A 14,979-nucleotide genomic window follows, 5' to 3' on the forward strand; every position below is an offset into this window, starting at 1 on the left:
TTCATTCTATTCTTTTATTGTTTTATTGGTTCCTATTGGTTATATGGTGTTTGTTTTCCTCCCTATTTATATGGTTAGGGTTATAACCCTATTTATATAGTATTTTAATTCCATCATGTTTTACGGTTTGTTTGTTGTTGCTGGTGTGTGTTGTGTGTGTGTGTGTGTGTGTGTGTATTGTGCTGTGAGCTGCCCAGAGAGCCTCTGACTATGGGGCAGCATACAAATGTGATAATAAAATAAATTAAAATAATTTGTCTTTGGAAGTGTGCTCTATCTGTGAAGACTACATGATATGTGAAGACTTGCCCAGTCAACTTCCTTTTATGCTTCAGCTGTCAAGGGGACTGGGGGTAAGATACATGGAATTTTCAATTGAAAAGCACAAAAGGTGGGGGCAGCAGAAATAAGTGCTGTATTACTGCAGGTACATAAATGTCCTCTCCATTTATTTCAAAGCCATTACACAGGCATATTTTCCCAGTCCAAAAAACTGTGCATATATTCCTGACAGTTCTTCTATGAATTCTATAAACAAACAAACAAACAAACAGACAAAAATGTTGGTGGCAGAATAGGCTGGACTAAAAGGAGAACACTACTGGTCCTCTTGGGGTCATATTTACTCTTTCCCATTCCACAGGTTTTTATTTCGTCAGGATTTTGGTTGCTTGTTTATTTTTACTTCTTAGAACTGTCAGGGAACTGTAGTAACCCCACAACAGTAAGTACTCAGAATAGATAGTGTAAAAAGGTGGAAAAGCCAATATCTCCCCTTTCTAGGTGAGCTGGAGACTTGTGGAAGAGTTAAAAAAAATGAAGTCCTTTAAATGCAACCCTTCAAATCGAAAACATTTCATTGCTAAGTGGGAGATATTGTTCCCTTCCCATTTGGTACACTTTCTTTTTTCCTTTCCTTCCTTTTTCACTACTTTCCATTTTTCAATTGACAGCTCAACAATAGGTCCCTTGAAACTGTGCACAGATTGGCCTACATGCACTCTCACCTTCTAAATTTATTTGTAAGTTGTCTGTTTCTCCTTGGTGCTCCCTTAGACAGCTGAAACATATGAGCACATTGACCAGGAAAGACCACATATATTAGAGAGCTGTTGGAAGCACACTTGCAAAACACCAGCAAAAATAATAAAGATAATTTAAAAATACATTTGTGCAATTTTCTGGGGCTGAAAAAGGGTGATGAAGCAATGGCAGTCATTCCAAAGTGTTTCGTGAGCCTTAGAGATGGGGCCATCACTGGAAGTGACATGGGCAAGATTGCAAAGCATAGCAGGTAGGTTTGTTTCTCCTGCCACACAGTTTGCTAGTCATTCTCTGCAACCCACAATGAAACTGCTCTTCTGGCTTTTGATTCTGGATTGAACAACCTTTGAACAACCCTATTCAACCCTATGAATCACTTGGTGTTCAGACGGGAGTGATCCGCTTTCCTCAAGGACCAGATGGTACCAGGGGTTTCTACAATACCATAGGGAGGGGGAAATTTGTGTTGTGACATTAAGCTTTATGGCATATTTATATGACGTAAATACACTATTTCTGCAGTGGCTTCAAATCCAATGGATTCTGGATTCTGATCTGTCAGAAATCTAGGGCTATAGAAACTGCTGGCTTACACAGTGGGAGGATGCTTGAGTGCTGCTAGTCTCTTTGGCCCCCTATTTTTCTTTTTTCTTTTTGTTTTTCTTGGAACTTGACCTTTTGCATTGATGATAGGCTACTGAATATGAAGTCTGAATTATTACAATACAGAATACTAAGGCAGAGTTATGTGTAAGGTTAAATTTGGAATGCTTGAAATAGATCATAAATCTGTCCAAAATATTTGGTGTTCAATGTGGATAAGTGCAAAGTCTTGCACTTGGGGCATAGGAATAGGTGTCATAAGTACAGGTTAGGGGACAAGTGGCTGGAGAGCAGCACTTGTGAAAGGGACCTCGGGGTACTGGCTGACTGCAGGCTAAACATGAGTCAGCAGTGCGATGTAGTGGTCAAGAGGGCGAACGCCACCCTTGGTTGCATAGCCAGAAGTGTGGCTTCTAGATCGAGAGAGGTATTACTACCACTCTATATGACTCTGGTGTGCCTGCAACTGGAGTATTGTGCTCAGTTTTGGGCCCCTCATTACAAAAGGGATATAGCCAGATTAGAGTCAGTGCAGTGTAGGGCCACAAGGTTGGTGGCCGGTTTGCAGGGGATGGGGTATGAGGCGAGACTGAGGGAACTGGGTCTCTTCATTCTAGAGAAGAGGAGACTCAGAGATCTGTTGGTGACATACAGGTATGTGAGGGAGTGTTTATTTATTTTATTATTTATTTATTTATTAAAACATTTTTATGCCACCCCATTCGCCGAAGCCTCGGGGCGGCTTACAACAAAAAATTTAAAATAACATTTTAAAATATATACAATAAAATACAAATATACACTATAAAACAAGCCGCCCTGGCCAAATAAAATTCAATAATATTAACATTTAAAATACTGCTTAAATAAAAAGGTCTTCGCCTGGCGCCGAAAAACAAATAACGACGGCGCCAGGCGGACCTCTCTGGGGAGCGCATTCCATAACTTAGGCGCCACCGCTGAGAAAGCCCTCCTCCGAGTAACCACCCTCCTAACTTCTTCCATGGAGGGCTCCCGGAGAAGGGCCTCTCCCGCCGATCTCAGGGGGCGGCTGGGCATATAAGGATGTAAGCGCTCCTTCAGGTAACCAGGACCCAAGCCGTTTAGGGCTTTATAGGTCATAACCAACACCTTGAATTGGGCCCGGACTTCAATGGGAAGCCAGTGAAGCTGACGGAGAACTGGAGTCATGTGAACATAACGTCCAGTCCCCGTCAGCAGCCTGGCAGCTCTATTTTGGACCAATTGAAGTATCCGGACCGTCTTCAAGGGTAGCCCCACGTAGAGCGCATTGCAGAAGTCCAAACGGGAAGTCACCAACGCATGTGTCACTGTCGCAAGGCAGTCATTCTCCAGATAGGGGCGCAGCTGATGAATTAGCCGAAGCTGGAGGAAAGCACTCCTCGCCACTGCTGTTACCTGAGCTTCCAGTGAAAGCTCTGGGTCGAGGAGCACTCCCAAGCTGCGGACCTTGTCCCTAAGAGGGAGTGCAACCCCATTCAGGACAAGGTTCAATTCACCCTCTCCGAAGCCCGATCCACCAACCAACAGGACCTCCGTCTTGTCTGGATTGAGCTTCAGTTTATTGGCCCTCATCCAGCCCATTACCTCGGCCAGACACCGGTTCAGCACAGCCACTGCCTCACCTGGATTGGTGGAAAACGAGAGGTAGAGCTGGGTATCATCAGCGTACTGATGGTTCCGCAGCCCACACCTCCTGATGACCTCTCCCAGCGGTTTCATGTATATGTTGAACAGCAAAGGGGACAAAATGGACCCCTGCGGTACTCCATGGCATAGCTGCCATGGCGCAGAGCCATAGTCCCCCAGCACCACCTTCTGGAACCGGCCATTGAGATAGGAGCGGAACCACTGCAAAGCAGTGCCTCCAACCCCCAATCCCGCAAGCCTATCCAGAAGGATACCATGGTCGATGGTATCGAAAGCTGCTGAGAGGTCCAGCAGAACCAACAGGGACGCACTCCCCCTGTCCTTCTCCCTGCACAGGTCATCATACAGGGCGACCAAGGCAGATTCAGTACCGTACCCGGATCTGAAGCCAGACTGAAAAGGATCCAGATAATCAGTTTCATCCAAGAGTGCTTGGAGTTGTCCCGCCACCGCTCGCTCCAACACCTTGCCCAGAAACGGGATGTTGGCCACAGGTCTATAGTTAGTGGCCATCTCTGGATCCAGTGACGCTTTCTTCAGGACCGGTCGTATTACCGCCTCCTTCAAAGGGGCCGGCACCCGACCCTCCCTCAGAGAAGCGTTAACCACTTCCAAGATCCAGGTTCCAATCCCGTGCTTGGAATCATTTATTAACCAAGACGGGCAAGGGTCCAAAAGGCAAGTGGTTGGACGTACTCGCCCAAGCACCTTGTCCACATCATCGGGCCGCAATAACTGAAATTCATCCAATAAATCTGGACCAGACGGCAGCATTGGTGTCTCCTTTGAAACCTCTGAATCAATAGTGGTGTCCAGCTCGTGACGAATCTGAGCGATTTTCTCCCTGAAATGCCTGGCAAAGTCGTCACAGCGGGTCTTTGAGGGTGGAATCAGGTCTTCCTTTGGACCTGGACGGACCAGGCCTTGCACCACTCGAAAGAGCTCCGCCGGACGGCATTGTGAGGAGGCAATGGAAGCGGAAAAGAATCTCTTTTTTGCCGCCCTCACCGCCACAGCATAGGCCCGATAGTGGGCTCTTAAGTGTGTTCGGTCAGATTCATCTCGTGATTTCCTCCACCTACGCTCTAGTCGTCTCCCAACCTGCTTCATCGCCCTCAATTCAGGAGTATACCAAGGGGAAGAGCGGGCTCTGCCCGGTGGGAGAGGACGCTTAGGAGCGATCGTGTCTACAGCCCTGGTCATCTCCCCATTCCACAGTTCGACCAGAGCCTCGACAGGAGCACCCGTCTTGTCAGCCGGAAACTCCCCCAGGGCCTTCAGGAATCCTTCTGGATCCATCCGGCTCCGGGGGCGGACCCACATAATCGGGTCCGCACCCTTACAGAGGGAGAAGTCGCTCTCGAGCATAAACCTCACCAGGAAGTGATCTGACCATGACAGGGGAGTCAAGCATAAATTACTCACCCTCAGACCACCCTCTTCCTGCCCCGTCGAGAAAACCAGGTCCAGAGTGTGTCCCCGTTCATGGGTGGGGCCGGTGACATGTTGAGACAGCCCCATGGCCGTCATGGAGGCCATGAAGTCCTGAGCCGCCCCGGTCAGACTAGCCTCGGCATGGAGATTGAAGCCCCCCAGGACCAACATCCTGGGGGTCCTCAACACCAGGTCCGAGACAGTCTCCGTCAGCTCAGGCAGGGAGACTGTTGGGCAGAAGGGTGCGCGGTACACCAACAGAATCCCCAGTCTGTCTCGGTCGCCCAACACCAAATAGAGACACTCCAGCCCTGGTCTCGAAGGGACCGGAAGTCCCGTGAGGGAGATGGAGGCTCGGTATACCAAAGCGACCCCCCCTCCCCTCCCCTCCAGCCGTGAGCAGTGCTGGACCAGATACCCGGGCGGGCACACTTGGGAGAGGGCAACATCCCCCCCCCCTCCCGCCCAGGTCTCCGTTATGCAGACCAGGTCGGCCCCCTCATCCACAATCAGGTCCTGGATGAGGGCAGATTTGTTATTGACCGACCTGGCATTAAGCAACAGCACCGTCAGGCTGGAGGGGCGACTGACGAGACTCCCTGGCACCCTCTGGCTGGGAGCAAAACCAGAAGTAGGGACAGGTGTCAGCCATCTGTCCCTCCTTCTTCTATGCGGACACGTTAAGCTCCCAACGCTGTTACGTCCCCTGCCCATAACCACCTCAATGGCGGCACCCGTGCGCTCCCCAGGAAACATAAGCGGCAGCATGGCCAGGGACGACTCCATAAAAAGATTTAAAATACTACTAAAAACACACACACACACACACACACACTCACCCCTCACTCACAGCCCAGCAGGAGGGCCTACCATCGCCAACCGCAAGCCCCTGGCCAGCCCCGCCCCCTGCTCGGCCACCCGAACGGTGGCGACCGTCCTTTGGCCGACGCCCTTTGTAGCCGCTGGCCCTGCGTCCCCCGCCTCGTCCGGAGCACGCCTGCCACACGTGCTGGGGCGTGGCGGAGCAGCCAAGTGGGCGGTGGATGGCGGCGCGGTCTTACGCGGCCAGGCAGCGGCTCCCCTCCGGCGCGGCGCGGTCTTACACAGCGAGGAGGCGGCCCTCCTCCGGCGTAGGCTGCCGGGCGCAGTAGGTGTTGCTGGTGGCGCGCTCCTCCCGCGGGCTTTGTAGCCGCCGGCCCTGCGTCCCCCGCCTCGTCCGGAGCACGCCTGCCACACGTGCTGGGGCGTGGCGGAGCAGCCAAGTGGGCGGTGGATGGCGGCGCGGTCTTACGCGGCCAGGCAGCGGCTCCCCTCCGGCGCGGCGCGGTCTTACACAGCGAGGAGGCGGCCCTCCTCCGGCGTAAGCTGCCGGGCGCAGTTGGTGTTACATGGAGGTGGATACAGACCTGTTCTCCCCTGCAGAGGAAGGCAGGACGCGTTCCAATGGAGCAAAGCTCAGGGAATCAAGGTTCCATTTAGATGCCAGGAAGCACTTCCTGACAGTCAGAACCCCGAGGGTGTGAAATGGGCTTCCATGGGAGGTGGTTGAGGCCCCATCAGTGAGGGTGTTCAAAGATAGGCTGGACATGCCCATGGTGGGCATGTTGTGAGTGGAGCTGGCTGGAGCCGGGGGTCGGACTAGATGGCCTAGGAGGCCCCTTCTGACTCGCTCTGTTTCTGTGTTTCTGTGTTTCTGTGTTTCTATTTTGTTGCTGAAAAATAAGTTACCCTGCAGGAGGGAGTCTGTGTTCAGATGGAATGACAAGCCACTGTGACTACTGTTATGGCTTGTCATGCGTGTGAACCAGGTCAGTATATCTTTTCCCAGCAATCTCTGCCTTTTATAGGGAACTAAACACTCTTCAATGAATATTTGTTGGCATCAGTTTTTTCTTTTTTTTCACTTTTAAGAATCTGTTAACAAAAACTAGTAACACCGTGTCAATTTCATTTAATGCTTTTATCAGTCTATTAGCTTCATCAAACATGCATTAAACATCCAGAGGGTAGATGTGAATTATTTGTTCATAAGAAATCTTGATCCAAAGAACAGATTCAGTTCAACAAATACCTTTTAAAAATGCAAGAAAGAGAGAGAGAAAGAGAAATGTGAACTCCTGTTATATAATCAATATTCATTTTAGCATGTTTATAGCTAGATGGAGCAAGAAGTGCTGCTCTTTGCAGGAAAGGTAGAGATGTGTTGTTACCTAGGGAGAGAAGCCATTTAATTTTTCTGTTCTCTGCTGCCCAATAGCAGCATTTAGTCTAATCCTTTTCCAGTTTTGGTTTACATCTGAACACATCCAGCTGCGTCTAAATTCTGTCCTGTCCAGCTTCAATGAACATTTTATTTTTTGTGCGTGAGTACAATGCACTAGTCAGATCAGAGGTCTTTGTAATTTGGGACTATCTGTACTGACTGGTTTTGAAGTATGACATAAGCTTCCCCAGATCTGGTACCTACAGACCTTTTCCTGATGTTCAAAGTGTTTGCAGGACCAAATCAATAACATTTTTCTTGTGAGGTGCTCAGAACAAGACTTATACTATCAACCTAGCTTCGAATCTTTCAAAAATTGCAATACGGTGAAAACTCTTTCATGTAACACTTTTCTTTTTAATGTTGTAGCCTGTTTCTAAAATGGCTTTGTTTCTCTTTTCAGCTACTTACCATGGTTCGAGGTGTACTACAAACTTTTAAATACACTGGCAGATTATTTGGCTAAAGAACAGGTAATTTTATGTTTCTATAACTTTTCATTAAATGTACTTGTATAGAAGAAATGCCAAGCATCAACCTGTTAAAAGTATTACAAAACACTTAATGACTGCAGTACAATCCCTTAACACGCAACATTTTAACTGCTCTTACAAATAGTGTCTTAGCTTTTAGGTTGTTGTTGTTGTTGTTGTTGTTGTTGTTGTTGTTGTTATTATAACATTTCTATATATATTATATATTATAACATTTCCTTGCCGAAACCTCGGGGCGGCTTACAACACGATAAAATACAATGAAATACAATAGCACATAATAAATTACCATTAAATACAAAGTACAAAAAATACATTGGTTTACAAATATAAGATTAAAATTATCAGTATAACTTAAGTAAATAAAAATATAGGAGGAGAAAGAGAAGGAAGAAGAAGTTGCCCTGGCCAGATCATATGTTTTAACAATTCAAATGATGTTTAAATAAAAAGGTCTTTACCTGGCGCCGAAAAACCAGTAACGACGGTGCCAGGCGGACCTCTTTGGGGAGTGAATTCCATAGGTTGGGTGCCACCGCAGAGAAAGCCCTCCTCCGAGTACTTACTCTCCTAATTTCTTTCATGGAGGGTTCCCGGAGAAGGGACTCTCCCGCAGATCTCAAAGGGCGGTCGGGCATATACGGACGTAAGCGCTCGTTCAGGTAGCCAGGACCCAAGCCGTTTAGGGCTTTATAGGTCATCACCAACACCTTGAATTGGGCCCGGGCTTCAATGGGAAGCCAGTGAAGCTGACGGAGGACTGGAGTCATGTGAGCATAACGCCCCGTCCCCGTCAGCAACCTGGCAGCTCTATTTTGCACCAATTGAAGTGTTCGGACTGTCTTCAGGGGAAGCCCCACGTAAAGCGCGTTACAGAAGTCTAGGCGGGAAGTCACCAGCGCGTGTGTCACCGTCGCCAGGCAGTCGTACTCCAGGTAGGGGCGCAGCTGATTAATCAGCCGAAGCTGAAGGAAGGCATTCCTCGCCACCGCTGTCACCTGAGCTTCCAAAGAAAGCTCTGGGTCGAGGAGTACTCCTAAGCTGCGGACCTTATCCCTAAGAGGGAGTGTTGCACCATTCAGGACCAGGTCAAATCCACCCTCTCCGAAACCCGATCCGCCAACCAACAGGACCTCCGTCTTGTCTGGGTTGAGTTTCAGTTTATTGGCCCTCATCCATTCCCTTACCTCGGCCAAGCACCGGTTCAGCACAGCCACTGCCTCACCTGGATTAGTGGAGAACGAGAGGTAAAGCTGGGTATCATCAGCGTATTGATGATTCCGCAGCCCACACCTCCTGATGACCTCTCCCAGCGGTTTCATATAGATGTTAAATAGCAGAGGGGATAGAATGGAGCCCTGTGGTACCCCATGGCATAGCTGCCATGACGTAGAGACATGGTCCCCCAGCACTACCTTCTGGAATCGACCGTTGAGATAGGAGTGGAACCACTGCAGAGCAGTGCCTCCAACCCCCAATCCCGCAAGTCTATCCAGAAGGATACCATGGTCGATGGTATCGAAAGCCGCCGAGAGGTCCAGAAGAACCAACAGGGATGTACTTCCCCTGTCCTTCTCCCTGCACAGGTCATCGTACAGGGCGACCAAGGCAGATTCAGTACTGTACCCGGGTCTGAAGCCAGACTGAAAAGGATCCAGATAATCAGTTTCATCCAAGAGTGCTTGGAGTTGTCCCGCCACCGCTCGCTCCAACACCTTGCCCAGAAACGGGATGTTGGCCACAGGTCTATAGTTAGTGGCCATCTCTGGATCCAGTGACGCTTTCTTCAGGACCGGTCGTATTACCGCCTCCTTTAAAGGGGCAGGCACTCGACCCTCCCTCAGAGAAGCGTTAACCACTTCCAAGATCCAGGTCACAATCCCGTGCTTGGAGTTATTTATTAACCAAGATGGGCAAGGATCCAATAGGCAAGTGGTGGGACGTACTCGTCCAAGCACCTTGTCCACATCATCGGGCCGCAATAATTGAAATTCCTCCAGTAATTTTGGACCAGACGGTGGCATTGGCGACTCCTCAGAGACCTCTGATTCATTAGTGGAGTCCAGCTCGTGACGAATCTGAGCGATTTTCTCCCTGAAATGCCTGGCAAAGTCGTCACAGCGGGCCTTTGAGGGTGGCATTGGATCTTCCTTAGGACCCGGGCGAACCAGGCCTTGCACCACTTGAAAAAGCTCCGCCGGACGGCATTGTGAGGAGGCAATGGAAGCGGAAAAAAACTTCTTTTTCGCCGCCTTCACCGCCACAGCATAGGCCCGATAGTGGGCTCTCAAGTGTGTTCGGTCAGATTCATTCCGTGACTTCCTCCACCTACGCTCTAGCCGTCTCCCAACTCGCTTCATCGCCCGCAATTCAGGTGTATACCAAGGGGAAGAGCGGACTCTGCCCGGTGGGAGAGGACGCTTGGGAGCGATCGTGTCCACAGCCCTGGTCATCTCTCCGTTCCACAGTTCTACCAGAGCCTCGACAGGAGCACCAGTCTTGTCAGCCGGAAACTCCCCCAGGGCCTTCAGGAATCCATCCGGATCCATCCGGCTCCGGGGGCGGGCCCATACAACTGGGTCTGCACTCTTATAGAGGGAGAGGCCGCTCTCGAGCACAAACCTCACCAGGAGGTGATCTGACCATGACAGGGGAGTCAAACATAAGTTCCTCACCCTCAGGTCATCCTCTTCCTGCCCCGTCGTGAATACCACGACGTGTGTTGTGTGTTGTTGCACTTGATTTTCAGCTGAGGAGAAGGTGTAGGTTGTTTCATCTCTTCCAGCCAACCTTACCTACTTAGGTGCTCATTTCAGGTGAGAAGTACCAGGTTTAGGGGAAGAGTGGCATTATCCACCTGGATGAAGATCACTCGGTTTCAGGTGCTCCCACTTCGGCACAAGAACATCTTCCATAATTCAGCATGTTGGGGACTTTCTCTCTTTTCAGTTTTTTGGGGTGGTTTTCCCTCCTGTTCTTATTCTTCCTCCTCCTTACCTACTGCATATGGGTGGAATTAGCTCAACAGGACAGCTTGCAAACAGCAGTCCAATGGGGAATTCTTTAGTCAGCCATTGTTCTGTGGACAAGAGTAGTAACGTATTCAGCATGTGTTTGCAAATGGTGCTTCCAGAAAAGCCTCTCTCCTCTTCTGACCTGTAGAATGAATGCTTGTTCTGTGCTGCAGTAGTTAGAGCCATTGCTTCAATTCTCGACTAGCTCACTATTTCTGAGAATTCTAGTCTTGAATTGTTTACATTGGAATGAATGCATTAGGTATGAAAGGGGAATGGCCTCAATGGCCTATTGGATCTCTTGAACCCTCCAGTCAGGCTCCTCCTCAGTTATGCTTATCCGTCGTTGTCAGCCATTTAGTCCATGTCTGACCCTTGGCCACTGGATTATTGCACTCCATGTCTTCACTGCCTCCTTCAAGTCCACCATGTCCTCCTCTATGCTGTCCAGCCAGCAGGTGCTGGGTCAGCCCCTTCTCCTTTTCCTGCTCATCATTCCCAGCCAGACGGACTTTTCCAATGAGTCAGCATTCATGACATGGCCAAAGCATGACAGTCTTTGTTTGGTGATCTTAGTTTTGAGTGATATTTTTTGCTGAGGCTTAATCTAGGACTTCTTAGCTTCCCTATAGCTTCAGTGATGTTCTCCAGCCTGGGAGACTCACTGCTTGGTACCGTATCTTTTGTATCTTTGAGTCTATGCATAGAGATTTTTGGCAAAAAGAATCTGGAGTAGGTTGCCAGGTCTTTCTCCAGGTCAGAGCTGTGTTGGCCAGCTTAATAGCCCGCTGTTCACCCCCTCTTCCACCACCACAGTAGGTACATCTGGATTTTTGGGGGGATTTGCATTTTAAGTTGCCTCAATTAAAAAAAATCATTTTTACAATATAACTAGGATGTCTTTCTCATCAGAAAAATCAGTATTACTTATCTTTCATTCAAAAACTGAAATCTAGTTCCAGTGAAATTATTTTCTTACCTGACAATGATTTGGTTTAATTCCTGTTTAGGCATCCATGTGCAGTTGAAACTTCAGACTAACAAATCCATGTGGGATTCTATATATTCTATAAAATCTATGTGGATTTTCGGCAGTGTTTGCCAGAGTTCTTTTCCATGGACCACATTCCAGAGCACTCCCACGGTAGAAGAATGTCCCATATGAATTGACTCTTGTAACAAAGATGTGTTGAGCGCGCTCGTGGGAGTTTCTATATGGTTAGCACTTTGCAAGTACTATGAATGTGCAATGTAAGGCATCACACATGAGAAAAATGAACATGTGTTCACGAAGTTGGAAATTGGCTCTGAGATTTCCATGTTTTTGCTACAAGTTTCTGGCATATAAGAAAATAAATTCTATGATACAGTGCTCTTTTTATTGCTATGGAAGATTTGGCATCGATTCAGTTCTTCAGTGTACCCCAACCCTGCGCAGCTCACAACTCCCCAACCAAAGCACCTATCAAATGTACACAATTGCCACAATTCTAGAGATGGCTTTGCAGACCCCTAATGCTAATGAGTGGGGAATAAGTCAGCTGGATTTCATGACTTTACAAAACACAACAGTAGCTGCCAATGGATAACCTGGGCATAGTTTTGTAAGGGAGGGACCTTTCCTCACCTTCTCATACCCAGTCTGGAGACATGTGAACAAGACCTACACTGGTTGCCTGCTTCTCCCCGGCTTATTTAACATTTTAGATCTAAATTCTGGTGTTGACCTTAAAAGCCCTAGAGACCAACTATGTGAAGGATTGCCTGCACTAGTACAAAGTTCACAAGATCTTAAGATCAGCTTCAGGGATAGATCACAATCAAGGTCTTAAAAACTGGCAATATGAGAGGCAGGCCTTTTCAGTGGTGATCCCATATTTAAGGAACTCTCTTCTAGGGAATGTCCCTATCTTTAGCTCTTAAAGGGGCTTTAAAGCCCTTTTTGCTTCAGTGTGCTTTTAACTAAGGTATCAGACCGGGTGTCAAATTGTTTAATTGCCTTTCTGTTTGTCATTTTAATATGTTTTATCTGGACTGTGGAGCTATTTAGAGATTTTAGACCTGCCTTTAGCTTTGTAATGGTAAAGAAATTCTTTTGTTTCCTCTTGTGGTTTTAACTTTTAATTGATAGCTATTTAATTAGTTATTTAGATAGTCATTCTATTAAAGTGAGCTCCCTTGGAAGGTTTTTGCCCTGAAAAACAGCATATGAATAGCGGGGTGCGGGGATAAATAAAAGACAGAATGGGTTCATACATACCTTTTCTTTTTGACTTGGATGACTTTTCTTCAGCATAATTTTAATGTCTCATAAACATTGTTCCAGGAGAGAAAATGATATGTGTTAAACTACCCTAGAAGCAAAACAAAGAAAAGGCTGATTTAAGATTTCTTTAGCAAAACAGAGCTTAAATCCATATTTATCACACATAAAATCAGTACTCGGAGTTGTATCATTCACTGACACCTAGGGAATAAGTAAGAGCAAAGAGTAAATCGGCTCTTTTTCTTGGAGAGTCCATGACACGAACACATGCACCAAGTCCATATGGATGTGTGCATACATAGGCAAGGGCTTGTTATGTGCAGATTATGTTTTCCTGCTCCTGAGTTTGCTCCATAGTGAACAGGGTGGTAGAGTTTAGTGCTCACATGCAACCCTTACCCTCTATGATTGTTGTCATCCTGGAAGCTGTTGATGCTGCTGGTAATATAAAGCCAACAGAAGAGAGGGGCAGATGGGGAATCAGGCTCATCCTGATTTAAGAAATAAAGTTGCTTCTCCCTCTTGAATGGGTCTTCCAGTATTCCCTTTATGGGTCAGTTTTCTTTCATTTTGTCCACACCCAATTCTGTCCCAGCAATAAACACATAATAATCCCAGTCTCACATGCATAATGTGAGACATTACGCTACATGATAATGTATCAGTTATTTTCAAAATATCATATTGTATATTGAAAGAGTATACTTATTCAGCATATTATGAAGAATTAACTGGAATAAAAAGCAACTGTGTGTCTCTGTTTACAGTGTAAAAACATTTCCCAATACATCTTTAGCATTTCTCCAAAACATAAAATGTAATACCACTTCTGTGGCCATAATTTGGTTGATATGAAAAAGAATTTGTTTCCTAATTTCCCCTTGGAGCAGCTTAATTATAATGAATGGATCTTAGAATATATCTTCACAATGGAACAGCAGGAGGCTTTTTTTAAATCTTGTGTTATCAACTGCCAGTATTATTTCTTATTGCTTAGACTTTTTATCTTTGTACAGACAAATGTACAATTCTCAATATTAAGATTAGCCTGTGATGTTATGTTGCAATTTATGTATCTGAACATAGCTTGTTAAATTCTATATTTATGAAACCTTTTTCAAACTTGATTGTTTTGGCATACAAACTGGGAAACCATAACATATTGGGGGTTTCAAATGTTCAGTTAGGGAAAAATGATGGCATGTAATATAAATCCAAGCAAAGGTGATAATTTGTAAGATAATTTGTACCATGCTTTAACTAGCTGATTTCATATATTTTTATTGCTTTATAAAACATCTTCATATATTCACATATGTTAATTTGTTAAGTCTTTTTGCTAAAACCCAGTGGCCCTGATCCATAGAGTTCTGATTCACACATGAAGGACTATGGCTGTCACATTTTCTCTGATAAATTGGGGGATTTTCCATGTCTGCAATAGAAAGTAGGAGAGGGAAGTAACAGTGTGCTATTTGATCTGCTGACACATAGTGAACATGATTGATGCTTATATGGCTACTGAACACATTTTAAAATTCTTATTCTGTACAGGAAGAAGACTTGAATGATTTGCTGGAAAACTGGTATAGCCATCCTGTACCTGAGGCAAACACTCCTATCAGCTTAAATTTGGTAGGTATTGCCTTTATCATAGAAATACCTATTTATAACCAAATAGCAGCAACAAATGTGGTTCTTTGAACTGACTCTGAAATAGTCAGTGAGCTTGGTGCAGTGTTAAGGAGTCATATATATTCTCATGTTTCTGAATCTCCCGAAAAACTTTCAGGTATTTACTGGGGGAATTGCAAACTCCTCTTTGGTCTTCTTAAATCAATATTTGTGGATGTTCCTTCCATTTATTAAAGAGTGCACATAAGCTACTGTTATGGACCATTTCATTAGGCTTAAGGTCATTGTAAGAATCTGCCTTTATTTCAACCGCGTGCTCCACCTGTGTGCGCGTGAGGCTTGGTAGCCTTGAGCTTGGCTTATTGGTGCATGTTTCTCAGACTCCAGCCTGAATCAGATTTGAAGATCCTATGCAGGAACCTCCTGAAGCCTGTATTGCAGTCACAAACAAGAGGAGCAAGAGAGCCTTTGACTATTTTAAGACAGAAAAAGACACATCTTCCATTAGCTAAGGTGCAGCCTAAATACAGTTTTGCACAATAGGCCTTGAGCCTT

The 14,979-nt window shown here is 46.4% G+C and overlaps 1 protein-coding gene across 3 annotated transcripts in view; it reads left to right on the forward strand.

Moving 5' to 3' along the window:
• Positions 1–14,979, forward strand: part of DENND1B (DENN domain containing 1B) — a 210,270-nt gene that overhangs the window by 98,168 nt on the left and 97,123 nt on the right. For all 3 annotated transcript variants that reach the window (XM_044432291.1, XM_044432292.1, XM_044432293.1), the window contains exons 6-7: positions 7,419–7,488; positions 14,344–14,424. In XM_044432291.1, coding sequence (XP_044288226.1) covers positions 7,419–7,488; positions 14,344–14,424 — 151 coding nt within the window. The remainder of the gene's footprint in view (positions 1–7,418; positions 7,489–14,343; positions 14,425–14,979) is intronic.

This window comes from Varanus komodoensis, unplaced genomic scaffold, assembly GCF_004798865.1.
Source record: "Varanus komodoensis strain SLA01 unplaced genomic scaffold, ASM479886v1 scaffold24, whole genome shotgun sequence".
NCBI lineage: Eukaryota > Metazoa > Chordata > Lepidosauria > Squamata > Varanidae > Varanus > Varanus komodoensis.